This window comes from Cyprinodon tularosa, unplaced genomic scaffold (assembly GCF_016077235.1).
Source record: "Cyprinodon tularosa strain WSP-4 unplaced genomic scaffold, ASM1607723v1 ctg74, whole genome shotgun sequence".
Classification (NCBI taxonomy): Eukaryota; Metazoa; Chordata; class Actinopteri; order Cyprinodontiformes; family Cyprinodontidae; genus Cyprinodon; species Cyprinodon tularosa.
Genome location: NW_024039496.1, coordinates 304,326 through 330,274, shown reverse-complemented (window position 1 = coordinate 330,274; position 25,949 = coordinate 304,326). Strand labels below are relative to the sequence as shown.

The following is a 25,949-nucleotide window of genomic DNA, read 5'->3' as shown; positions in this document are numbered from 1 at the left end:
ATCTAATTCTCACCAAAAGGTAAAAGTGAGACCTGCACTGACTTCACATTAAACATGCAGCTAAAGTAGATCTAGGTCAGCTCAGTTCTTTGCCAACTTGTTTCCAAATGTACCAATATCTGCATCCCTCCCCTTAGGCTCTCATTTGTTACCATAAAATAACTAGGGCTGCACCTAAAGATTATTTTGCGAATCTATTAATCTGTTGTTTATTTTATTTTTGATTAATCAATTGATAATTGGATATAAGGTTCCATAAGGAAGATTTTTTGTGAACTTAAAGCAGATGAAACTAAAAGTTTTCGACTTGGGGAATTCTGGACATAGGTTATTAAAAGAAGAAAAATTTTTACTTAAATGCAACGTTTTTATACATTTTTTTTTTTTTTTACAATTTTGATATCATTGCTGCTCTAAGTGGGGTTCTCTGTCAGCTAACGGCATGTTTTAGAGTCTCTGTATCATTAATTATATGATTAATCAATTACTAAAATAGTAGACGATATTTCAATAATCTGTTCATCCATATTAATCTGAATATTTGTTTCAGCCCTAAAATAAACTATTTCCTATCAATGTATGGGAAGTATTTCTGATGAAATATGGAGATAGTTAAACCTAAAAACAGATTATTTTTTATTAATTTGATGCTAAGATGAAGTTTTATTTTTTATTGCATGCTTTTATTGATTGTGTTCGTGATCTGAATAAGAGCGTCACTTTAATGAATCCTGATCTTACAGACTTAAGTGTGAAAAATCTGTGGCACAACACCGTTTCATAACAATACTTTATGATTATTCAAAAAAAATAAATCACTTGTTGTCAGAATAGGAAAGAAACATCCCCTCATGGATCAAAGTGTCATATAGTTTGTATAAAATGTGTTGTTTTATACAAAAGTTTGATTAAGTCAATCATTAACTAGGTTACAAAACAAGTGAGAGAGACGGAGTGACCTGTCAGAACAACTAACATCTTGGTATAGATGCTGGTTATTCTGCCATACCAACACCTTCTGAAAGCAAAACATGACGCAATAAATCCAACCTCTGTTTTCTATTTTGAGATAAACAATGTTAACGATAAGGTCTAAATAAAAAGCATCTAAAGTATAATTTCTACAGCTTAAGTAAACCCTCTTAAATAAAAGATGGTTTCAACTTTGACATTCAACATAAGCCATTTGAATCGCTAAAGAAATGACATCGTCTATATCTGCATCACAGAACACAGTGAAAAATACACCATTGAATCTTATTTTCTTAAACACTCTGCAGTTGGTGCACTTTAGCGGAAGCTAACATCCAATCACACCAACACAGTGACCTCGGTACATCATCCCTTCAACAAATCATTATGAAGTGGTTATTTTCTTTATTCAGCTGCATAGAATAAAAGATCACACATTTAATCCTTGGTTTGGTGTCTGTCTAATCTGAGCTTTATCTGTTAAATTACTGAGGTGTTCATTCATCCCTCCTCTGTTTGCCTTTTATTCCCTGCAGTCATTTTCTGTTATAAATAAACAGTGTTAGCTTTTAAAGAAATGCTGCCTTAGACATGCAGGTGTCTAACTTGTTTGGTCTTGCTGTACATAGTTTAAGTGGCGAAATTAAGCTGCGTGGATTAGATTTGTCATCACAGCATTCTAATGCACTTGTAAACAGGTAATCACAGCAAGGCTTTTGTTTGTATTGCACTTATTACTTTCATTTGTTTGATTTCAATGTTAATATCACCTGTGGCAGAGAAGATCTCTGTTTATAAAGGCATCAGTTTGATTTTAAGTCAGAGGTAAATGAAGCAAAGTGAACACAACCTTTTTGGACATTTATTGCATTTCAACCTCTACAACCACCGACCCCAACCTGCTGCTTTTGCTGAAGGTTAAAAATGTTCACTATAAGCACTGATGATTTTCAGACTTCATATCTTGATGGTTGTGTACGCCTTCCTGCGTCTGATGCCTCTGTTGCTTCAGTCGGCTGTTGTTTAGCGGTGGTACTAGCTAGCAGCTCCCTGTGGAGATCTTCTGCCGTGCCCCTGGCTGCAGTTCATAGTCTCACCCCGAATCTCTCTCTCCTTTTTTCCATTTTATGCAGTGGGGTGGGGGTGGAGTGTTTGTTGGGGGGGTGTTTACCATGTTGTGGAACTGCCTGCTCTCCAGCTTGTCTGCCTTATCCCCAGACAGACCAGAAACACTGGCAGAGAGAGGGAGGAGGCACTGCATCTTTCTTTCCTTCCCTACCTCCTTCTTTTTCCTCCATTTTTCCCCCCCTTCCTCCACTCTTGCTTTTATATTTCTTGTCTTCGCCTGCCCTCTAAAGGCCAAAGGGCTTTGCGCTCTGTATGTAAATGTGTGTGTGTGGCAGCTAGGCTGCATCTGGCAGCTGCAGCAGCCAGTGGCTTTTGCTCAGCATGTGAATTCCTTCTCTCACTGCTGTAGCTTCACAGCTTAGGTTGGGAAGCGGTATTTTTCTTTCCATTCATGCACACAAACACACTCAAAATGCTGGTGTAATTACCCTGTGCACTCATGTAATCCCTCAGGTGTTATATTTATCTCTACTGCAGTATATCTGACACCCAGCACCAATACCTGGATCCACTTCAGTCACCATCCTTTCCCAGGCCAGGTTCCTAAATGTTCTTGTACATGTGCATCACTAAGTAAGGTTTATCAAACAGTTATGTTAAACTTTGAAGTCTGGCTATTTATTGCTGCATAACAATTAGCAACTAGTTTTCTTGTTTTTTTGTATTGAAACAAAAACAATAGAATATATTAATGCAAAGCTTCTATGCAAATATATTAAACTAACCTATAAAACCTATAAAACTAGCCTTTGTGGAGAAGGAGAAACTCTTAAAATTTGTTTGTTCTTTATCTGCTGCATGTGGTGTGAGAAAAACATCGCTCTTTTAAAAGATAGTAAAAATTATAACCCAAGAGTGGAATTGATGTATTTCAGATTTGTTTTTGGTTTTTTATCATTTTGGGGTTTTACTAGAACACACAGAGAGGTAATTTCTGGGTCAGACTAATTTTTCTCCTGGTTTTCAAATCCAGGTATAGGACAGAACTTTTTAGAGTTTGTTCATCAAACAATCTTATAAATCCTTTCTTCTACCACATTGAAGGGGGTCAACTCTAGTATGTAATGCCTTAGTTAGCTGGCTTCATGCATTGCAGCCACTCCTGATTGAGAGTATAGGCACAGACTGATTCTGTAGGTTGTTTGTTACAGAAACCTGCAGATTATCTCTCACCGAGAACAAGCTCACTCTCCTTTACTTACACCTTCACATCCCTCCAATAACCTCTGCCTTTCTCCTTTGTCATATTTGGACTCTCTTGCCTGAACTGCTGCTCCCAACCACTGATCCCTGTTTATAAAATACCTATATTTTGGTAAAAGATTTAACCGGAGAGGAGACACAATCAGCAGCAATCAAACTTAGACGAGTATTGACTTTTCTTTTGTGAGCTCTAACAAGTTAAGATTTGGGACCTTTTTGTAGCCTGCTGATAGCAATTTTTAGCCAATTCAGTTTTCTCCTTAAGAATTTCAAACTTGATTAAATGGCCATAATTTGTTTTTGATAGATGAAACCCCTCTAAGCTTATCTATAACAGCTTTGAACCAGTTTAAAACAAGGTCAAAATGATGATTACCAAATTATCATTTATAGTTACTGAGCATCTTACAGTGACAGCAAGGTTGGTGCCTTTAGCATTACTAACCATAAAACTCTCTCTGTGCCTTATCCCTGGAGAATATAGAGCCTTCTACTAGCTGTATATTTTCAAAAGGCTTCCAGCATATAAAGTTCTACCATCTATTGATACCAGCTCCCTATCTGTTCTCTTTGGCATGTTTGACCAAATACCTGAAAACTTTCTTAACCTAAAAAAAAAAAAAAGCTGTAACTAAAAAGAAGCACAAAGAAGCCAGAATCCAGAAAAGTCCAGCCATCTTTTGTGGCGACCTGAAAGTACGTGGGAATTACTGATTTGGTTCCAAAATGGCTTCTCACACATTTTCCTTACTTTCCTTTCTTCAGTGTCTAAAGAAAATAACTAGTTTTTTTTATTTTTCTTTCTATATGTGTCTTTTCAAAATGAGACAGAAAATGTATTTTGGTCAGGGTGAATACTTGATTCTGATGGGCTGCAGGCTGTGCATTAAAAAGTGATATAGGTCTCTTTTATATAAGTTAAAGAGCCCAGCCTGAATTATTGATCTGGCTCCTTCTGAAATTACACCTTTTTCAACTTAAGATAAAGCCATAGGTTTAACAGGGAGGATATTAATATTAGTTATTGATTTAAGGCCCTTAATCTTGATCAGATTACCAGTGTTAAAAAGGTCTAAACCTAACAATAAGTGGGATGTTATAAAAATGTAATAACTTCTAATATATATAAAATCTGCAAGTGTTCTCCTTTCTGTAGTTTTTCAAAAAGTGTCATCTGTTCAGTTTTTGTTTTGTTTTCAGAATACAGATGCAAACAAGCATGCAAAAAAAATTAAACTGACTCTCCTAACATCATTTACTTATTTGTAGTTGAAACAATACGTGTAAAATTGCAAAATCAATATATTTAATTTCATTTGTGAGCCGAGCCTAGATCAATCATCTGAAAAATCAATGCTTTAGTTACAGGAGGCGTATTTGGACAAACTTTTAGACTTTGGCAGAAATATCAGATTTCTACTCATTTGTTACAGTTGCCTGTTTAAGGCGTCCATCCTTGAATCCCTATATCTCTTTTCACATTTTTTTATCCTCTCGTTCTCTGTTTGCACCTTAGTGTCTAACAATGGCGAAATTCCTTCTCTGCCTTTTGACCCATCCCTTTGGGGAGCAGTGGGCTGCCATTGTGTGGCGCCCAGGGATCAGTGTGGGGTTAAGGATTTTGCTCAGGAACCCAGAGTGGAGGCTGTGGGGATCCAAACGGGTACTTGCAAACTCCTTAGAGCACAAGCGCACTGCTCTTAACCACTAGACCAACACTCCCCATATTATATTACGACTGGTGCTTTGCTCGTGACATTTTTACCGAAGAATGTAATTTTCACTTTAAAGCGTATAATAGATAAACTCCTTTCGCTGTTCGGGGCGGCGGTTGCATGGTAACACTTGTATGATACTGGGAAGCTGTGGCTGTTAGAGCTAGATGCCTGTGTTGAATCTTTGCAACATTAGAGGACTCTAAGTCCATTCTATATTTTCAGATAATTTTAGTATCTTAATGGTTCTATACTATACTCTGAAAATTGCAGGCTTAGCTCAACCTTGTAGAGCTTAAACATGGTGATCTCATTGACTGGTTCAGCCAGGAAGACACAGGAAGCCTGGTTTATCTTTGACTTTAAAACACAGTCATCCCTTTATTCCAGTATCAAAGTTCCTCCATCCCCACGGTGTCTGTCAAACAGCAAACAAGCACCAGCAGTGTAATCAAGCAGCCCTTATGCTTTGAGGCCGTCGTACGGACCCTCCGCAGAGCTGTAAACTTGCTCGTAAGTGGCAGCATTGCCAAGGTTGAACAGTCAAGTGCCATCCAAAGCAGTTTGCTATAGAAATGGGTCTATCTGGAAGCAAACAAAGGGCTCACTCTTGACTCGACCCACTCCGTACAGGCTAAATGTGCACGGGCCTGTTTGACACAGGAAAATGGCTTTCAGCCTGAATAGAGAGGAGAGAAACAAGATGGTAAATGTCAGCATCATGATTTCGGCTTTGTAAGGGAGAGAAGAAAGTGTTATATTCAGCTCCGACTGTCACCTTCTGCTGAATGCAGCTCAGCAACGCAGAAGGCGGAAAATGTGGAGACGTTTTAAATGTATACAATGAAAGTTAGAACCATATGTGTGTTTTATTATTCACAAGAGATTTTAATGAATTTTTTTGACTGATTTAAATAGTTTTTTTTTTTTTTTACTTTAAAGTTGCAGCAAGGCAGAGCTAAATGTAGCAGTCATGGTCTGCTTCAAATCATCAGCTCCATGGTCTGTGTCGACGGCCTCAAGCTCACATACAGCAGTGCATCAGAAAAAGCGACCCTGCGTCAGGTCACTCCCCCTCTGAGCCTGTAACACAAACACAAAGTGACCTGCCAGTCACAGAGTTAAGGCGAGGTGTCAGCTGAAGTTAGCGTTGAAGTGAGCTAATAGGCCCGTCTGGCGCTGAGGGCTGGTGGGAAAACAGCTGTTCATTTTAGACCTTCCACTTCTCACACTCTGCATTCGGAGAGCGAGAGGATGTGTTATGTGGCGTATGCATTGGTGTCGTGCCGACCACCCATCTCAGTGCCTCGTCCTGCCGTTGACCCGGGCCATGTCTCTTCTGCCTTATTTGATAACGATGCTGCAGACTAAGGTAACTTGGCTAAAAATCTGTTCTGCCTGTTATCGCTGAGGCTTAAACTTGTTGTAAACATTGCAGTCATTAACCTCCATGTTTAAGGTCAGTCTGCGGCTTTTGAAATCCTTTAAATTTGGGTGGTGAACTGAGGCTCGCCTGAAATGACCTATGAATATTTAATGATTTGTGCTTTGATGTGTTGTAGAATCTCCTTTCATGCAGAAGTATTCACTCCCCTTCCTTTTTTTCACTTTTTGCCTCGTTACAGCTCTTAAAATGTATGTATTTTGCTTGGACTTTATGCTTGAATGCTCACGTTCTTAATTGATTACAGCCTTGAACTTTGATTGGACTATTTTGACTCCATTGGTATGTTTTGATCTGAATTGGGGCTTTTCATTTCTCGTGCTCGTTCATGTTTTAGGTGTTTCCCTTTCTTTATACACCTAACCTAAATAAATGGGAGATTAACTGGCTGTTACAGTCCTTGATGTCTGCTTAGTTTAACTTTACAAAATGTTTCTTATTATAAAGTCCTAATAAAATGCAATGAGCTTTGAGGTAATGACCAAAATATGAGTGTTGAATATATCATTTTTGATTAATAGTAATAAGTTTCTTTCTTCTTTGCATCATATTGATAAGCATAGCAGGGATACCTTTATTGTCCCCTAGCAGGATAATCTGGGCATGATGGCTGCAAAACATGTGACACCAGACTTACACACTTAATATTATAAAAAAAAAGTAAATAAAAGTAAAGCTGTAAAAAAGAGTAGAAAGAACTTATCAGAAAGGGGAAAATACTGTGTCTTTATTAATAAGAATAAATATATAAGGCTTAAGTTGAATGGAAGACAGCAGCCTATTTATAGAGGGGTGTTAAAAGATTAAAAAACAAAACAGAGTGGTGCCTTTATAAAAGCATATCTTCCAACAAAATATTCTCTGTTCATCTCCTGATCAGACTTTAGTTTCAGATTCATTCCTCCTTCTGCTGAATGTTTTTTCTGTGCAAAAGACCCACAATGGGACTGTTTGCAGCTTGTGACAGCATGCAATGAATGCTGTGTGATCTGATTCTGAATATCTCGGGTCTTCTCAGGCTCGGTTCTCCTCCAGCAGACTGATGGAGACGGACAGGCGCCGCTGGATCTGGTCTCTGTGCCCGGTCAGAGGGAGGAGCTCCTCCGCAGCGCTCAGGTCGGGGATTTGGCCCGCATGAACAAAGACCAAACGGAGGTGACCAACCTTCCTCTCCTGGAGGCGGCATCCTATCTGCTGGGCCACATTATTTTCTCCTACCAGCTGGATAGGGGTCTGCCTGGCCTCCTGCAGCTGGAAGACCAACCCCACACCCTGGTCTACAAGCTGGTCACAGCCATGGAGAAACACTCCCTCCAAAATGTGACTTTGGACTGGACAGATCAGCGGGCGGTGAAGCTGGCGGAAGACGTGGAGACGTTGCTAAAGCTGAGCCGAGGAGAGCACAGAGAAGCTCTGTCTCTGGCTGTGAAGGAGTGCAGAGCAGAGAAAACGGTCTTCCTAATGGAAACATTGGAGAACCTAAGCTCTCAAGGCAAAGCACTAGTTGCTGATTTGTAAGAAAAGATCCATAACTTGGAAAAAAGATTTGCACAGCCTTTGTTAAAGGTTTTATGCAGTAATGTGACCCCTGTAGGCACTGACCCTGGTTTGCACGTTCGTTACAGGGTAACATTTCTGTCATGTTCATTTATTAACTTGTAATTTTGAAGTTATTTCTGGAAAGCTATGTTTACTTGTAAATAGCTGTAGTAGATAATTAGATATTTTTATATTTTGCTTTTCAAAAAAATGTATAAATAAAAAACTATATTTTCAAATCATTTAAAGTGTTACTTTATATAAACACTAACATTTCAGTGTGAACTGAATAGCTGCAGTTTGACTTTTCACCTTTCCTGCTGTGTATAAATAAATGTTTTTATGACATTTAAGTTTTGTTTCAAAATGCATATATTGAGTTTTTTTTAGAAAATTCATTTTGGTTTAATTTTCTGAGTCATGGAAATTAAAGAAAAATCTTTAATAAAGAACAGCTCAAGTGAAATTGATACAAGTTTCCTCATTCGCTGCTTCTCTCATCAGACTAATCAAATCAAAATAAAGCTGCTCCTCATGTTGGTACTAAGACTGAAGGACTGATGGCTCTATGTAAATATGTCTGATAAGAACTGACTGCCTTCAAATGAACTATTGTGGTTGTAGATTTTCATGTTTTCATATATACTGTTTTTTGTTTGTTTTTTTTACAAAAAGGCATGTTCATCTTTTACTTTAAGCATATCAGAAATACTATATTCCACTCCACTGTTTACAATAAAAGCCAAATATTGGAGAAGAATTGGGAAACGGAAACAAACTGTCATTGATGGTGGGCTTCTCTAATGTCAATAAAATGGTGTAAATCATTAACTTTATTTGTAGAGTGCTTTAAAACAGCTTAAACAAACTGCTGAACATAATGAAAAAATACAAGATTAAATACAGCATAGAGATATGACATAAGGCAATAATATGAATTTGGCTAAATAAACAAGGTCACAACAAGTAACTCCTGCCAGTGTTAAAAGCCAGCGAATAAAAGTAAGTCTTGAATTTGGCAGTGAAGGAGCTTCCCTAATGTGCAGCAGGAGGCTATTCCATAAAAGAGGAGCGGCGATAGAGAAAGCTCTGGCACCTCTGAGCTTCCTCTTAAACTTCGGTACCTGTAGGAGCTGCTGTTTTGCTGACCTGAGGGACCAAGGAGGCAAGTAGGGGCGAAGAAGCTCAGAGGTAAGATGGGGTAAGGTTATTTAGGCACTTAAAAAAAGAAGATAATTTTCAAATTAAGTCTAAAATGCACGGACAGCCAGTGGAGTTTCTATCTGAATTTAAAGGGAACCTGTCATTTTAAATCCTCCATGTTTGCATTTAAATCACTTAGTAACAGCCTATTTAAAATGAAACTGCAATGCTTTAGTCATTGTACCTCAACAAGCCCTCCTCTCACTTATGTTCTGAGGTTTGTCCGTTTCAGTGCGCTATCTTTAAATGTGAATTAGGCACCTCACACTCAGACCCCCTCAAGGTCTCTGTTTCACTCTACCCTCCCCAGCCATTTCTTTATTATAATAGCTGATATACAATTACTTGCACAGAAACTAAGAGATGGTGTAATTAATCTGTGAGTTTACTCACCCAAGAACTAAACATTTTAACTTATCCAGTTGGAGCTTCAGCATCCTTGGACTGTAAAAAACGCTGTAATAGATAAGGCGGCAGGCCTTTACCTTGTTTAGCATTTGTGCAGTAAATAATGTGGTTGTTTTCTAAAAAAAATCTTAAAATGCAATTAAAGAATCTTAAAAAAATAGGACCAAGGTGGAATGAACAGGTAAAAAGGAATCCAGAGAAACTAAATTTTACTTTTCTGCACTCCTTAAGATTCCAAGTACATTATAAAATGTATTTGGTGGCTAAAAGGTGGATTTTTGCACTTTTTTGCACCTTTAGTTTTCCTTCCTTTCTCTTTTCTAACACTGTATCTGTAAGATAGCTTAGCTTTTAATTGAGCATTGAATTTTGAGTGACTTTATATGGAGATCAGAATGACTGCAAAAAAATGAAATCTAAATAAGTAATTTTTTCTTAAAATAGGTGCTGTTTGTCTTGAATTGAGGAGGTGTGTGATACATTTTGCCAATGGAACAAGACAATTTACATTTAAAATAAGAAAAAGCAACTATATTGTCTTATTACAAGACCATATTATCTAATTATCTTATTTTAAGAGTAAAAATACTCATTCCAGTGGCAAATGATCCCAATTAACTAGTAAAATTAAGGGTAAATACACATGATTAAGGACATTTGAACTTATTTCTATATCATTTTAGCAGTGTTGTTCTGTCTCTTAAAATCGTAACGGTGTCTACACACATCGTCATTCATCTCTTTACTCATATAGCTATCTCTATCCTTCAATCTGTCCCAGCCTGCTCCTTCCACTTGTCCAATTTTTTTACCCTGTCTGTCTATTATACTGATCCCAGAGGTCCTGAGCAGGACCGTAACACCATCCAGAGACCCAGCAGATTCTTTGCTTCCTGCGAACAATGGGGAGGGACAACCTTCTTCCACCTTTGCTGAAAACATTCAGTTGCTCAGTATCCTGACTAATGGATCTACAGTTAGGTTTGCAGCTGCTCTGAATCAGGAAAGAAACTACAGCAGGTCAGTGGATCACTAGCTGCCCATTCCTACACCTAGAGATCGACTTACGTCTTCCCTCCGGCAGATTTAGTCATGTGAGACTCTCACGAACAGACCTAAGCACTGGTTTGGAAAAGAGGAAAAATAAACAGGAGAAGCACACAAAAACAAAACTGCTTTCCAATCCTATACACAGATTACAGTAAAATCTTTTTTGCTCCCTAATATTAAAACATGCTATTTATTAAACCTTGTCTGTATCTTATAGATGATGCTGGATAATGAAATCACATTGTATTATGTACAACGCTAGAGCTTCTTTTTGTTTTTCTGTTCCTTTGAGTTTTTTCCATCCATCTCACCTGTTTTTCAATTTTCCTATGTTCTTTTTGCATGTTTTTTTTCTGTTTGTGTCCAGCAATGTTTTTGCTTTATGTCCCCTCACTTTCCTTTTTCCTTCTGTTCATCCATCAAATTTCCGACTCTACATCTAACAACCTTTGTCTCCATTTATCTTTTTATCTATCCATCCATTCATTATTTTCCATTCACTTATCCTTGGTCCATGTCTTTTTCAATCCATCCAACCATTATTACACTTTTTTACCTATTCATCAAGCTTTCCATTAATCTATCCTCTGTTGTTCGTTTATCCTACTCTTTATAAATATATCCTATTTTCAAATAACTTTAGTTCCTCCTCCCTCCTTTTCAACAATTTTTACACTATTCAGCGTTTTTCAGTTTAAACATACTTTAATGGTATGCATTAATGTCATTTTCCTGCAAGCTAAGCTTTAATTTTTCTATATCACGTTTTTTTTGTGGAAGCCATATTCAAAGCCTCATTACTGTAAAAAGATCCGCATTAGTTGTGAACTTTGGTTTGGAGAATTATGGAGATTTGATATGAAAGATGTGTGTATATGTATTGTGGACATCATTTAGGGAAAAGTGAAGAATGACACATGTTGCTGTAACTCAAGCTGCCAATGCAGAAAAGGAAAAAATATGGAGCTTGAACCAGACGTGTCCATGTTGCTGCATCAGTAATCCACACAAAATGAAGTTGATAAAAAATGTTTAATTAAAATGTTTCTCTAATTATTTTGTTTCTCCAAAATACATCAGATGTTTTTCATTACTTAAATTCATGTTGCATTCATAGCATTATCCCCTTCCTTCCATGTCTCCTGTCTTTAAATGATATATCTTGCAATAATGGCGCACACAAAGATGATGTCACAAGCAGAAAATATTGCCAGGAGACAAGACTGATCTTAAAAACAAACAAAAAAAAAGAAAAAAAAAAGGCAGATAATACACACCCTTTACATTATTATTACAAGACCATCAACAGGCATATTGTATAAAATATAACCATAGAGTAATCAGTTGGCTATGTACAGTATTCTTTACAAAATAAATTACCTCATTCAAATAAAAAGTGCTTCTTTTACCTCTAAAACCATCAGTCTGATACATTCTTCATATATCTATTTTTATACAAAAATCACACTTTGGTTTGCTGATAAATGCAGCCAAAACTATCAACTAACAACAAATAGAGAAATTTGGATGCATAACCACACAACATTCACAAACCTGTAACAAATGGATGCAGACAAATATTTTCATCCCCCTGGTAAAGATTTGTAGAAAGCCGGGAAAAAAAAACTACTTAAACAGCGAAATCTCTCAACTAAATAGTACTTTTTAAATTCAAGTTTTGAGTTTTTTCTGTGTGTGAAAATCTCATGCTTAGAAACAATATCTTTTAATAAAATAAATAAAGTGGCATAACATTTGCCAGTACAATTGCCTGTAAAAGTATTCACCCCCCGCCATCATTCATCTTTTTATACCTCACAACTTGGAGAACTGTTAGAGAATTTGAACCTTTTTTATGACAGACAATTTCAATTTTCATTGAAAATTCATCATTATGTTTATTGTAAATCAAAGATCAAATGGGATTAAATCATAGAACACTTTAGTGTGCATAACTGTTCATCCCCCCCCCACAGTCAGAGACACATTTGTGGCAATTAAAGCTGAAAGTCACATCGGATAAGTCCCTATGAGTTTGAGACATACACCACCGGGATTTCTGCCCATTCCCCAAGGAAACTGCTCCTCCTCCTTTATGTTGGATGGTTTTTGCCAATGAAGAGCATTTTTAGCTCAAACCAGTTTGTACAAGAGGTGGAGTTTTCCTTTGTGGCCGAAAACTTTAATTTTGATCTTATCTATCCAGAACTTGCCTTTTAGTAAACTGAAAACAAACTTTATTAAAAAAGTAACTGATGGCTTTTGTTTCTCATCAATCCAGCTTAATGGACTGTATGCTTTATTGTTGTCCTATTCGGAGGCAATCCAGTCTTTGCTGTGGTACTATGCAACTCATTGATGGTTAACATTGATGTCTGTGCTGCCTCTTTTATTAATGCTGCATTCCATTTATCTCAGATTTGTGAAGCTGGAGAAAATTTATCTAATAGTAATATCATTCCTTTATGCAATATCGTTCGTTGTTCATATATGGCCATTATGGAAATGTTACAAATATAATGACAAAAACACTGTTCTATGCATTATGGTCTTAGAAACACTGAAAAGGTACAACTGGATGATACAAGTGGCAGCCATCTTGAAAATGGAAGTCAAGTTCTGTTGTGCTGCCATCACTTTCTGACTCTTAATGTCAAGTTTGAATTTTCTGATTGAAATTTCTAACATGGACATAAAAAAAATCCAAATTAAGAGTTCAAATATAGCAACTCAGTTTCTGTTAGTTTAGGTAAGGGGATTTTTCTATAACCCCTCAAATTTCTACTTCTCAACAAGATTGTCCCCAACCTGTTTGTCAAGCTCATTGGTCTTCATGGTGTGATACTTCTTGCTTTGGGGCCTTATAGCAACTGTGTGTTTTTATTATTAGTTCATTTCACTGACTTCTACTATTTCTGCTAATCAGAGAAAATAGGATTAACAATGATGTAAATCGATAAGCCAAGGAGAGTGAATACCTTTTGCAAAGCATTGAACTAATATGGACAGAAAAGCCTTTTGTCGTCAATCATAAAATTTTACCATTGCTGGGTTTTCCGATAAATAAAGGCACCCAAATAAAGTATTTATTTTGTTGTAGTTACCCTACTGTAAGGAAAGTTTGATTAACTTAAAATCTTTTTACAATCTTTACAAGCGGTGATAACAAAAGTTGCCTGCACTGTTACAGTACAAATAAAATGTCAAGTATTCAAGCAGTTCATCAGGCATTACAAAAAAAGGCATTCCTCAGGAGTCAAAGTGACAAGTTTGTGGTAATGCTCTAAAAGAAACAGTATTACTTTTTTCCAGATGGATCAGACAACAAAATCATATAAAAGTATGGAAACAGTTATACGGAAGGAAGGAGTTTCAGAGGGTGGAAGGTGACGGCACACAGACAGACAGAGCAGGGGCTTACAGACTTAAAGACAGTCAGACAAAGAAGTCGAGGCAATGGGAAATGGAGGCAGGGATCAATAGGATGAGACAGGACCTCCTCAAACATAGCCTGTGCTGTGATCTTTCAAGAGAAGCTATGCAAGAGGCCCAAGAGACCGTTCCCTCAGACAGGGTCGCAACCCTGCTTACTGACGAACGAGGAAACCGCAGAGAGAGAGCAAACGGGGAAAGCATGACGGGAAGTGGGTTTTGAAATAGGATAAAACAGACACACACAAATATTCCTCCGTCCCTGACATCTCAGGCCTAAGTCCCCTCGGAGCCTTGTCTTGTCACACAATGACTTGCTGCTCATCAAGCATCTCCACAAAGTCAACACCAAAAAACAGCTGCCGTTTTTACTGCAGCGCGCACACGAATACACACACACTGAGTCTGAGTGTCAGTCTAGAGCTGGAGGGGAGATGCAATTGTACCACACACCGACGCTGAGAGAATCTTTGATTGCGTAAATGTGTATATGCAAACACTTCTCTGTAAATACACAGCTCGCACATACGAGCCCATGTCTCTGGAAGGGCTGATCAAAGTAGAGCTGTGGGCACAGGAGGTGGGGCAGATGGAGAGGGCGGCCAGCCCCAGGCGCCGCATCATAGAGAGCATTTTCCTGTGTGTGTGTGTGCGTGCGGTTGAGAGGGAGAAAATGTTGCTGCACAAATATGACATTCTGTTTTCATCTGCAAGCAAGTAGTTACAGTGTGCAAGACTTCCTACAAGAGATGCGCGCTTTCTCTCTTGAGAGGTAGAGAGAGAAGCTGGGGCTCTTTGTGTCTGCATACGTGCCCGTGCTGAAGAAGTACGTCTCGTGTGTAAATGCTTTCATGTGTGGCCGCCAAGGCAAACACACAGGGAGATGAGAGGGAAGGAGACCGGCCTTTCAAACAAGATTAGGGCTGTGTCTGCCTAAAGGCCTGCCTGCCTGCTCGATGACACTCTACATAGACCAGCTGACATCTATATAAACAAAGCGACAGCAGGCCCCGTCTTCGGCACCTCCTCACTGAGAAGGTGTCGGTCCGAACGAGTGACGACGTTGGCAAGGTTAAACTGCACATTTACTAGCATCCTAGGGCTACACTAAATCTAACATATTTCCAACTTGTTTTTTCTGGCTTTGTTTTATTTAATGAATCTCAAATGTAACAAAAAAGGAAATGAAACTCACTCATTTATCATAGTAGGCAAACTGTTTCAGGAACCTGATTCAATAATCCGCACTAGCTGTGTTTCCATTACAAATGTGCACAAAAGTATGGCGATATTTTGCTAATTTTAAAAACGCAATTGCAGTATTTCCATGAAATAACGAAGACAGTTGAAATTGCATTTGAACACGTTTGCACACTAAATAGCTCTGAAAATGGCCACAAAACGACTTAATTGAAGCACAAAAGCTTTTTATTGCAAAATGCAAGTTTTTAAGAAATTGCGGTGTTTCCATCCACCAAATTTATTTTCGCAATTAGAATTTGTACAATTTGGTTATTGATGGAAACACAGCTAGTGATACATTTCTTCCATTGATTAGTTTGTCTTAAGTGCTGTTTGTACAGCCGTTGAAAATTGTAAATTCAGATAAGTGGAAAACTGGAATTTGCTTTATTGGTAGCCTCAAGCAAGTCTGCAATGTTGGATCTGCTGTTGCCATCTTATGGAGTTGGCTGTTGGGGGTTTGCTGACCCATCAAGCGCAGTTGTTATGGCAGATCTGTACATTTGGCAATGTAGGAAAGTCCTACATGGAAATAAAATCCAAATCTTGATAAAAATTTCCTGATGGACAGCTGCTCTGAATTTGTACCCACACCATCACATGACATGGCTCCTCAAATTATTCCTGTCATTGAAAAGTTTTAACTGAAATTGAAGCAGCTTGGATTTTGTGCTGCTCCACTCTTCCTCCAAACTTTGGAACCTTGATGTCTACATGAAATGCAAAATCCATCCTCATCTAGGAGGAATTTTAATCTACTGAACTGTCCTTTGTTTCCTTTTTTCTTCTCCTGTCAGCTAAGGTGCTCCTGATATTGCCTCTGGCTCTGAAACACATGGAATGCAACAGTCTGCCCTTACACTGGATACCCCTCTGTGTGATGGCCCTTGGGTCCGACCAACTTTAAAAAAAAATCTAATTTGCTGAGATGTTCTTCTTGGTGAAGAAACATATCTGGAAGTTATAAACTACACTCCCAATCAGCTTTGTTCGCTAATTCAGGTAACAACCCAAACTACAGTACTACCAGCAAACATATAATCATGAACAAGTTTAAGAGGAGATGAAGTAAGGATGCATTAGTATAAAAACAATTAAGAAAATACAAATATTTGACCAAAAATGTTTCAAAGCTATATAGAATAAACTAAAGAAATGTCAACAATGATTATTTAAAAATTCTATTAAAATAATGCACCCAATCATCTCTAAATATTTCAGTGTATCTGTTTAACCACTGTGGCGATTATACAGACCTCCAGACGGAAGGATAAAGCTGATATAAAAAAAGGACTCAACACATTAAAAGCAAGACTACATAATAATAGCAATAATAACAACGATAATGATGTAAAAATCCTTGCTCAATATTATTATTCATAAAGATTATTCATAAAGGAAGCTGGTAAGTCTACTGAAGGAAGAAATTAAGTAAAAAAAAAATAAGAAGGGATATAAATAGAAGGAGGATGGTTCAGCCAAGATGTTCTTCTCAGTGTCCTGTATCAGACCAGCAGGAGGAAAATGAAGAAGAGAGGAGTCTGTGGGCGGACGGCGTAATCTACCCCGGGTTGTTTTTCTTCCTTTTATTTGGACTGGGATTGGGATCCAGTTTCAGCTGTTGGTACTGCACCTGTTAAAACACACACACACACACCACTGGGTCAGGTGGAGAGAGCAAAGGATGCTTGAATAGCAGAAACCCTCCAGAGGCTCCGGTCCAGCTGTGTGGAACGGCGGCCTCGGGGAAGGGATTACACACTGATTACAACGCGCACGCACAGATGCAGACATGCACGCACGCAAAAGTACTGAAATAGAGCTCTGTTGTAGCAAAAGGTCCACATATGTTCATGTAACAAAAACACACACAGATGTGCAACAGTGGCCTACAGGAAGGGATCAGACAGACAAACAAAGAACAGGGTGAGAGCCTGTGGAAGAATTGGACGGCCGATAGTCATCCTATTAGTGAGCAGTAGGAAGGAGACAAGCTGCAGAAATAAAATACTGCATATTAATCTGGAGTTACATCAAATGGCCTGAAATTAAAGCTATAATTATAAATAGGGTCGTGTTCTAATCTGTTCCCGGACTTTTTAAGAAGGTGTCTGAACTTTTTATTGCACAATATACAGATGAATACCTACCCTTTCTTTATGTCTGCACCTGCCCCATTAAGCAGCACATCTGTAAGAGCTTTCAGTCCTCTGAAAATAAATTACTAAAAACTAGGAATTACAGTTCTTCTTTTCAGGCTTATGTAAGCACGAAGAACTCTGCAGTTTTGAGCTTTAAAATTATTTTTTTTACTCGCTTAATTCAAGGAAATATGAGATAATTTTAGGATAACTTTCATTTCTTTCTTTGTATTCAAAAGTTTACACCAACCATGTTTTAAAACAAAATAAAGAATCACAGGGATTGATTTTGTGGTAGTGAAAGCTTCTAATAACTTAGAGCATAAAAATTAAATTGGGACATGTGAAAGAATTTACAATACAGTTACTGTTTTGGATTATCAGCTAGAAGAATTGCAGACCTCTGCAAGTCTGGCTCATTGTTAGGTTTATTTCCATGATACCTAACAATGAACAACACTCATCTATCTAAACAAAGATGCAAGTATAAATACCAAGGGACGTATGTAGCCCTCATTAGAGAATGAGAGGAGGTTTGTTTCACAGAAATAATGCTGTTTTTGGTGCAGAATGTACAATGATATAACAACCCCAGAACAAAGGCAAAAATATAGCCATATATAGCTAAAGCATGGAAGAACATGGGGGCAAGTTGAATTTAAGGAACATATCTTTTAGTCTAGATCAACTGAAGATACAATTTGTGGTCATAATAACCAAAGCTACCTGTATGGGACAAATGGAGAGGCTATGCGTTAGAATGACCAAGTCAAATGCTATACCGAAATCTATTCAAGAATTTGTAGCAAGACCTGAAAATCAATGTTCAGCTGCTCTTCATATAATCCCACGAAAATGAGATCATTTTTTCCTTTTGTTTCTGCCTCTGAAGCTGGTATACATACTCAAAAAGATTAAAGATTAAGGTACTTGAAGGTCAAGGTAGTTTTGCTCAGTTTACAAAAGCTTTTTTACAGTTTAGTAGAAGCTGATTAATACCAAAATGTTAAATGATGCAATTCATTTTTCTTGTGTAGAAAATATAGAGGAAATAATAACAGTCAGGTTTTGGTTTAGGTAGGCATGAGGAACATATTATGAGTTAGTCAGCCCAGTCAAAGGCTTTTAGTTAAATTCAATTTAAAAAGGTGTGGTGTTTCTAAGGGTCAGGCCTTTGATTTTACTGTGAGTGTTTTCTTAAAAAACACCAAACTGCGTATTCTCCCCATTGTCTTCTCAATTCTTTAATCATCTTCTCATGCCACACATACAGGTGGAAAACATCAGCCTAATAAAAGTAGTATGCAGCTTTCCATACTGGTGCTACATTTGCTGCTGAAGGACATTTGAGCTGCAGACAGGCAGCTATAACACACATTGTTTCTGAACCCAAATGTAGAGGACTTTCCCATTTCTCTTTACACTAAAAACATGCCTTAAATGTATTCTTTTTTAACCCTAAAGCAGTTTGAAATCCATGCATCATTTTACTTCAGTGTCACTGTCACTCAATGTATGGATGTGTTTTAGTTTATTTTACGTTAAGTCTGATAATAAAATACACTGAATTTGGTGGATGGTTTTGGAAAAAGCATAGAAATGTTCAAGGTATGTCAGTAGTTTTAAGATAATACATATTGCATTGCTTGTATTTAAGAATTAAGAAAACAAAAAAACCTTTAGATGTTGGATCCACTGGAAAGAAAATGCATAATTATTTAAATAGAGTGTTTTATCTTTAATTATCATCTCAAAGAGACTGACAGATAGCAGAAGGAAAACAGTTTGGCCCTCAAATAGTTTTGCTTTGAATATAATACACTAATTTCATCCAGAGTAGAACAGAAAAAACTTTCCCTTCTATCCGGTTATTTAGGTAGTTACTCCACAAGGACCTTCTGCTAACTTAAAATAATAAATATACTTTGAAGACTTCTCACCTTAACATGAAGTTCAGTTACACATTTTTCCATGACATGATTCCCCAACTGATGTAAAACTTAGATCCTAGATAAAATAAAACCTGTCCTGACCTGAAAGTGATGGATATTGTACATCAACGCAGCCGCTGCAGTGGCTGAACAACTAACAGCTGTCACTGTCAACTGTTCGCTTTTCAGACATTCACACGCATTCAGCAGCAAGCTTAGATAAATTCAAGACATTGACAAGCAGTAGCCACTGAATCAGAATACTAATAGAAAAAAGGCAGACTTAACAGACTTTGCACCAAAGAGCCAGTATCGTCTGAGAAATGAGAAATCTCCTCTAAGTTGACGTACTACAGGCTACTCTGTTCGTCTGACTGACTGACACCTTCTCTGATTCTTGAGGCAGAAAGCAAACTCACATCAATACGGTTTCTCTGTTTTGTCTCATGGTGGCTCTATCTGCTGTGGACGAGAATAGGAGCGTCTCAGCACTGGCTGGGAACAAGCCTTTATCCTCTCTCTTGTACCATCTCATTCTGACGGTTCAATGAAGATCCCAAGTCCTAAAATTCAGAAATTCTACATGTAATAGCAAAAATAAAGGATACACAAGATCCATACTTCCAAGGTCAAAAATAAAAATGAAGCTCTTAATTTAGTTTTATCTAAATACAATAATAGTAAAGTAAAAAACAAAACAATGAGGTCGTTTTCTTCATTTGCCTTAAAATGAGGGTCACCTAAGTCCTAATAGGCTTTTTACAGAGTGCCAAGCTAATGATGTGTGGCTTTCTAGGCCTTATTAGGATTTCTGGATCCTTCTCAGTGTCCACACCAAAGAGGCGTCTGACTGAACAGAGAAATAAGATGAAAAGAGACCAAAAACAACTAATGAAAAGTGTTTCATTTGAGAAAATCCTGCATCTATTGGTTATTCTGTGTATATAAGAGAGCGTGCAGAAACCATAACAGTCTAGACTGTGTTCAAAGTCTGATCCATTAAAAAAAAGGGCATCATCAATAAAAAAATGTTTTTATTTTTTTTCTTAGCTAGTTTGTTTAAATATAGGAGTCTGTAAACAGGCAGCTTCATTGCTAATGATCCTTTTGTGAAGGGTGTCAGTGATTGTCTAGCTTCCGCATAAAAACATGACCACAAAACCACACATCTCTAATAAATTCCTTATTTTCTTAATGATCGTAGTCATGTTTTTCTGGAAAACATGACTACGATCATTAATAATAAATAAAATACTATCTAATTATTTAATAAATAGGACTTTTTAATAACTTAAGTAGATTTTATACCAACCAAAGGTGCCTCTAACTTTCTGAGCTTTAAACAATCAAACATTAAACCAAAAGTAGGGCAAGTATAATGCTAGATCACTTCATGTTACTGGCCCTGTAAACAGGGCCAAACGCCTACAGCAGCAGAAAAAAAAAAAGTGTGCCACAGTTTAATTCTGCACGGTGACGTTCCTGTCCAAAGAAAACAAGAAAGCACATGCAAAACAAAGAAAAGTTTGCTTGTCAGAAGAAAGTATTCCTTCTTTTGCTTCTCATGTAGAGCAGCAAAGGGGATCAACAAAAAGAAATGGTGCAGGGAAGAAAAGATTTCAATCAAACAAGAGTTTTCCTCTGTGAAGAGATGCCAGCCAGGGAGAAATGGGGCTCACGCGTTACTGGTTCAATTCAGCTTTACAGGTGACAGGCCTGCCTGATGCTACACCCTTGGCTCCATGCTCACCTCACCTATTACCACAAACACATGCACACCCATGCAGAAAACAGGAGCTAGTTAAAAGTTAAAGGAAAAAAAAGGGAAAAGTCAGAGTGGGCGAGGAGAAAGTGGGACGTTAAGAAAATAAAAAGATAGTGGAATTGGGTAAAAAAGTAAAAACTGTGGTAATGCAGGAAGCACATAACCAATTTGGAACACAGGCGGGGAGCTTGAAGGGAAAACAGACAGGAGAAGAGGTGTGTTAAGACCCAACGCTGCTCAAAGGCTGCTCTACCCTCACTCCGTTCCCTCTCCCCAAATGTTGACAGTACAAGTGCAAAAACAGGCTTTGAAGTGTGCTCTGCTGAAGGGGTGCCGTGTACCGCGCGTCGTGCCTCGTTTAACAGCGTTACCCATAAAGCATCCCGGGACCTGCCCCTCCCTGCCTCTCCTCACCGTCTTTCATTCTCTTTCACCCTCTCACATTGAACCTTCCACTGTGTTTTGATGATGCCACTGTGGGCAGACATGCAAGGTGGGTGACAGTGAGTAGAGAGAGGAAAAGAAAAAACGGCATATAGGTGAATAAATAAACAAATTCAAAAAAGGGGAAACGCATCATTTTAATGATACCAGATACTTTTTTAAAAGAGGACAAAACTCTGCAGTTTGCATCTCAAGTGATACCTAATGGAGCATGAGGGTTATTAAATGGTTGCAGGGAAACACTAATGTATGCAGACTAAGGATTCAGCACTCAAAGCTATTGTGTTGTGTTAAAAGAAACAGCGTGCCAAGGTGACATAAGCCAATAAACAAACAAAACAAAAAAATGGCTCACAGAGAGAATAGAAAATCCTTCCTATTAGTTGCTATGACAAGACACATACCGAATAGAGACTAATTGCCCTTTTTTTTTTGGTGAAATGTCTCCAAAGTGGGGAAGGGCAAAGCGAAGGGGAAAGACACTTCTGCTGGAGGTGACTGATGATATCTGGCAGAGTTTCAACCCTTAACTATCCTGCTTTTATTTCCTCTTCGTCCACTGAGGTTTCACAGCAAACATAAATGGTGCCTAAAAATATTAACCAGACTCCCTGCTGTTCATTAGGCCCTAAATTGGAATTCATGCTTATTTTTGTATTGGGGATTTGAACCAGCTCCTTTACAGCTATCATAAAGGGCCACTTGGTATGCTAATTGCCTTGGCCCTACTTATGCTCTCCCTAGCTCACATTCCTAATGGTGTCATAAAACATTCTAGAAGCACGGGCACGTCCCAAACGCCAGGTAGGGAATACTCTGCAATGTGACTGTTTCTCAGCTCAGCCTTGTTTAAAAAGAAACAGCAGATTTGTTATAGTGATCATAGGATAGTATACTAATGAAATAATATAAACCAAAACACAAGTAACCGTGGTTAGTAGATGTGATGTTCTTTTACATATTACCAATACGTTGTCTCTAACATGCCTTCCTATGAAGGAAGATGGTGAAGGCAACATAAACCTTTCATGTGGTTAAAGGAACTGCAGATTAATTAAACCAGCAAATGATTTAAACAATGCCTTACCACATTGTTTTGGGCAATGCACTCAGACTTAAGTGATTTTTAAAGTTTAAGTACCTGAAAAAGGTTATACACAGTTAATATCTTACTTCCAGAGGCTAACTGTCTCGAGGTTTTCATCTAGTATAAATCCAGTTAGTCCTAGTAGGTAATGGTTAAATTAAGAGGGGTACCAATCTCTTAAACGCCATAATTGCTTGTTTGAGGGCAACCTGATAACAGTTTTTTTTATAGAGACTGTAACAATTGAGTTGGACCACAGCTGATCTTCATGTGTGAAATACATACTGAGCATTGAAGTTCCTTTTCATGCTGCCACATTTATACTTCGAAACTAGGTCGTCTGCTTACTGTAGGTGTCGCAGTGAACAAAAAGACGTCCCTGCCGCCTCTGTAGACACTTGGCTGCACCTCTCCCAAATTGTAGGTGACCGCAGACAGTGCCGCAGACAGGAGGCCAGCTTGTTTTGTATTTATGAACGTAATTGCAGAAAACAAATCGTGAAATTGGACCAGCTAGAAGAGCGTGAGAACACTGGGACCCTTTTTCCACCTGGATCCCCGCTCTTTTTGGCCCTCATTTCCCTCTGTTGTCGGACAAACTCGCCCCCACTTCCTCGCTGCCTTGGCTGTATCTAGACCCACAGTGTATAGTGTACAGTGTATACGCTCAAAATTGAGCATAAATCAAAAATATCTATGTCGAGCTCACTGCGAAACGGGAAGTCTTTTCTGGTACTAATATGCAGCAGATCCAGTAAGTTCTGCAAGATCCTGTAACTTACAGAGTCCTGTAAGTTCCAATATTGGGCAAGAATGGGTCAGATTTGTTTCAGAAGGGATCGATATTATGAATCTGTCTGCTTGGTATTTCAGGCATGTCCCACCAGGGAAAAACCCAGGGAAGGCTGGAGGTATTATTGTCAATTGGCTGGCATGGAAACCCCTTAGGCCTGGAAGAGGTGTATGGGGAGTGGGACCTGTCAAAACTTCAAATCATTTCCAAAGTACTTCTGCATTGTGTCAATGACTTTATCCTGTTGGGATATGTCCCATCCACCAGGGACACCATGTCCAAAAGAGGAGGGACATGGTCTGGAACAATACCTTTCTTTTTAAATATCTCCCAAAGCAGATGTGACAACAGTTTAATGGTTAATTAACAATGATTTATTCATTAACCCTTGTGATATTTATCCAATTTAAGTTGTTTTTGGTCAGGGCCGCTCCTGGACTAGCAGTTGCCTTTAGCCTTTACAACAAACTAACCTTAGTTTAACCTGAATGAAGGCTCAAAGTCAGGTTATAATGATTACGGCCTTTTATCAGACCTCAGTTCCCCAAATCCTAAGTTATTCCTTAGTAAATAAAATGTTAGCAAAGTTCAAGCTTTCATATCTTATATAATACAGAGAATTAAAAAACTACTGTACATAGATTCTGCAGCAAATTCACTGCTGCAATGCAGTGCAGCTATATGCTAAGTAATGGTAGCCAAGTGTGACTGCCCTTTGTATATAAAGTCATTAGAACCTCATCAGTTCTGCTTGCTCTAAAGCCCCTCTAAATGATGTGGAACGGTGCATCGAAATGCCCGTGACCCACCTTAGGTGCACGGCAGGTGGGAGAACTTGTGGGCGTGATTATGTATGTGTGTGAGGTCAAAGCAGGGCCCTGAAATAGCACTTCATTAGTCATCCATGGTGTCAGGCATAGTGGACCTCTGCACCCATGCCAGCAGGCAGCACAGACACGTGGCCGTGAAGGGACGCTCCATTTGGATCTGACCATCGCCTGAAAGCCTCAAGGGTTTTCTGCCCGCTGACGCTTTTGACCCAGTAAGCCAAGGGGCAGGCAACAAAATGAACCCACCACCTGAGGCAGGGCAGAACGTTCTGGTCTGCTTTCTGACAATGACTGCAGAGAAGGGTGTCATTTTTCCAAACCCACTTTTGGATTCAGTGAGAAAGTTAATCATATTTTTGGTTTCACAACTCTTGACATTTTTTTTTTTTAAATCAAGCTAAACCTTCCCATTCATTTCTAATAAACATTCAGCTTTCTTTGCACCTTGTCCCATTATCCGTCTAACAAATTTTCTATTTCAGATGGTTCCACTGCTTTGCAAGCCTCTAAACTCTTAGTGACACCTGGCAACAATTTCCTTTCCACAGCTTCAGGACTAAACTTACAGTAGCACTTACAGCCTTACTTTTACAGTAGGTACAACTCCAGAGGTACAGACACTGGACCAGAGCAGTACATCTGCCCCCACCCTCCTCAGCCAGCAGGCCCTCATTAGGAGCCTTGTAAAGGGCTTGTACCTGCCGGGCTCGGGCCTCTTCATCCCTACACACCCGCAGGCTTCAGGTGGGTAAGGTGGTTGCACTTTACCAGAGGGGACAGCTTGGGCTCATTTAAGTCAATGGATAGCTGCACTAGCCCCCTGTAAACTACAGATCTGTGCAAGGGCAGAAAGGGGGAGTGAATGTGAAGTGTGCAGGGGGGCAAGGATTATGACCCTGTAAAGATGAAAGATGCGGGCAATGAGCAATCAAAGAGGAAGTTTTTCAGTGCTGATGTGGCGGGGGGGACTGTTCCTATCAGAGGCCTCGGGTTATTCAGCCCGAGCCACCGTCTGTCCATATCGCAACAGGACATTAACGGGACACAGTGGACACCATCGGGCCTGGGTAAAGCCACCAATAGCAGCAGTTTAATTGATGTTTAAACTGCGCTTTCTTTTGCAGCACAGCGTGGGATTGTTATTGCACACACATTTCACTCTACATTGTACCTAAGGAAGCGTCTGAATCCTTCAGTCACAAAGTTAATCTGATCTCATGGTAAACGTCGACGCTAAACCCCAGGGTGCCGGTTAAGCTGTTGATTTACACTCTGCTCCAATTACCAGCAGTGCTGAAAAACAACAGCCAACTGTAATTGTGGGAGAGTAGGTATGGAGTCAATCAACCTGGTTATATGCTGAACACTAAACTCACTTAACCTTGTTATCTTGCAACACAGCTCCAGCCATGTAGGAGGAAATTAAATTAGCGTGGGAAGCTTTTAATGGAAAAACACTCAAAAAAAAAGCTTTACATTAATTTGATTAGATGGTGGAATGGCTAAAACAAAGTAGCACGCGTTCACATGAAAACACAGAGGAAAGTGCTACTATGCAAAGCAGAGGCTGGCAGGAAAAAAAAAAGTCAGACAATCATAGGAGCGGCTTGCAAAAGTAATTA

General features: G+C 38.7%; 2 protein-coding genes across 8 annotated transcripts in view; one reads left to right on the top strand and one right to left on the bottom strand.

The window, feature by feature from the left end:
• slf1 (SMC5-SMC6 complex localization factor 1) overlaps nt 1–8,471 on the top strand; it is a 43,322-nt gene extending 34,851 nt beyond the window's left edge. For both annotated transcript variants that reach the window (XM_038269870.1, XM_038269871.1), the window contains exon 18: nt 7,481–8,471. In XM_038269870.1, the coding sequence (XP_038125798.1) occupies nt 7,481–7,980 (500 nt within the window). In that variant the 3' untranslated portion in view covers nt 7,981–8,471. The remainder of the gene's footprint in view (nt 1–7,480) is intronic.
• A 7,774-nt stretch (nt 8,472–16,245) lies between these two features.
• Nucleotides 16,246–25,949, bottom strand: part of mctp1a (multiple C2 domains, transmembrane 1a) — a 171,961-nt gene continuing 162,257 nt past the window's right edge. For all 6 annotated transcript variants that reach the window (XM_038269858.1, XM_038269859.1, XM_038269860.1 and 3 more), the window contains one exon: nt 16,246–16,969. In XM_038269858.1, the coding sequence (XP_038125786.1) occupies nt 16,898–16,969 (72 nt within the window). In that variant the 3' untranslated portion in view covers nt 16,246–16,897. The remainder of the gene's footprint in view (nt 16,970–25,949) is intronic.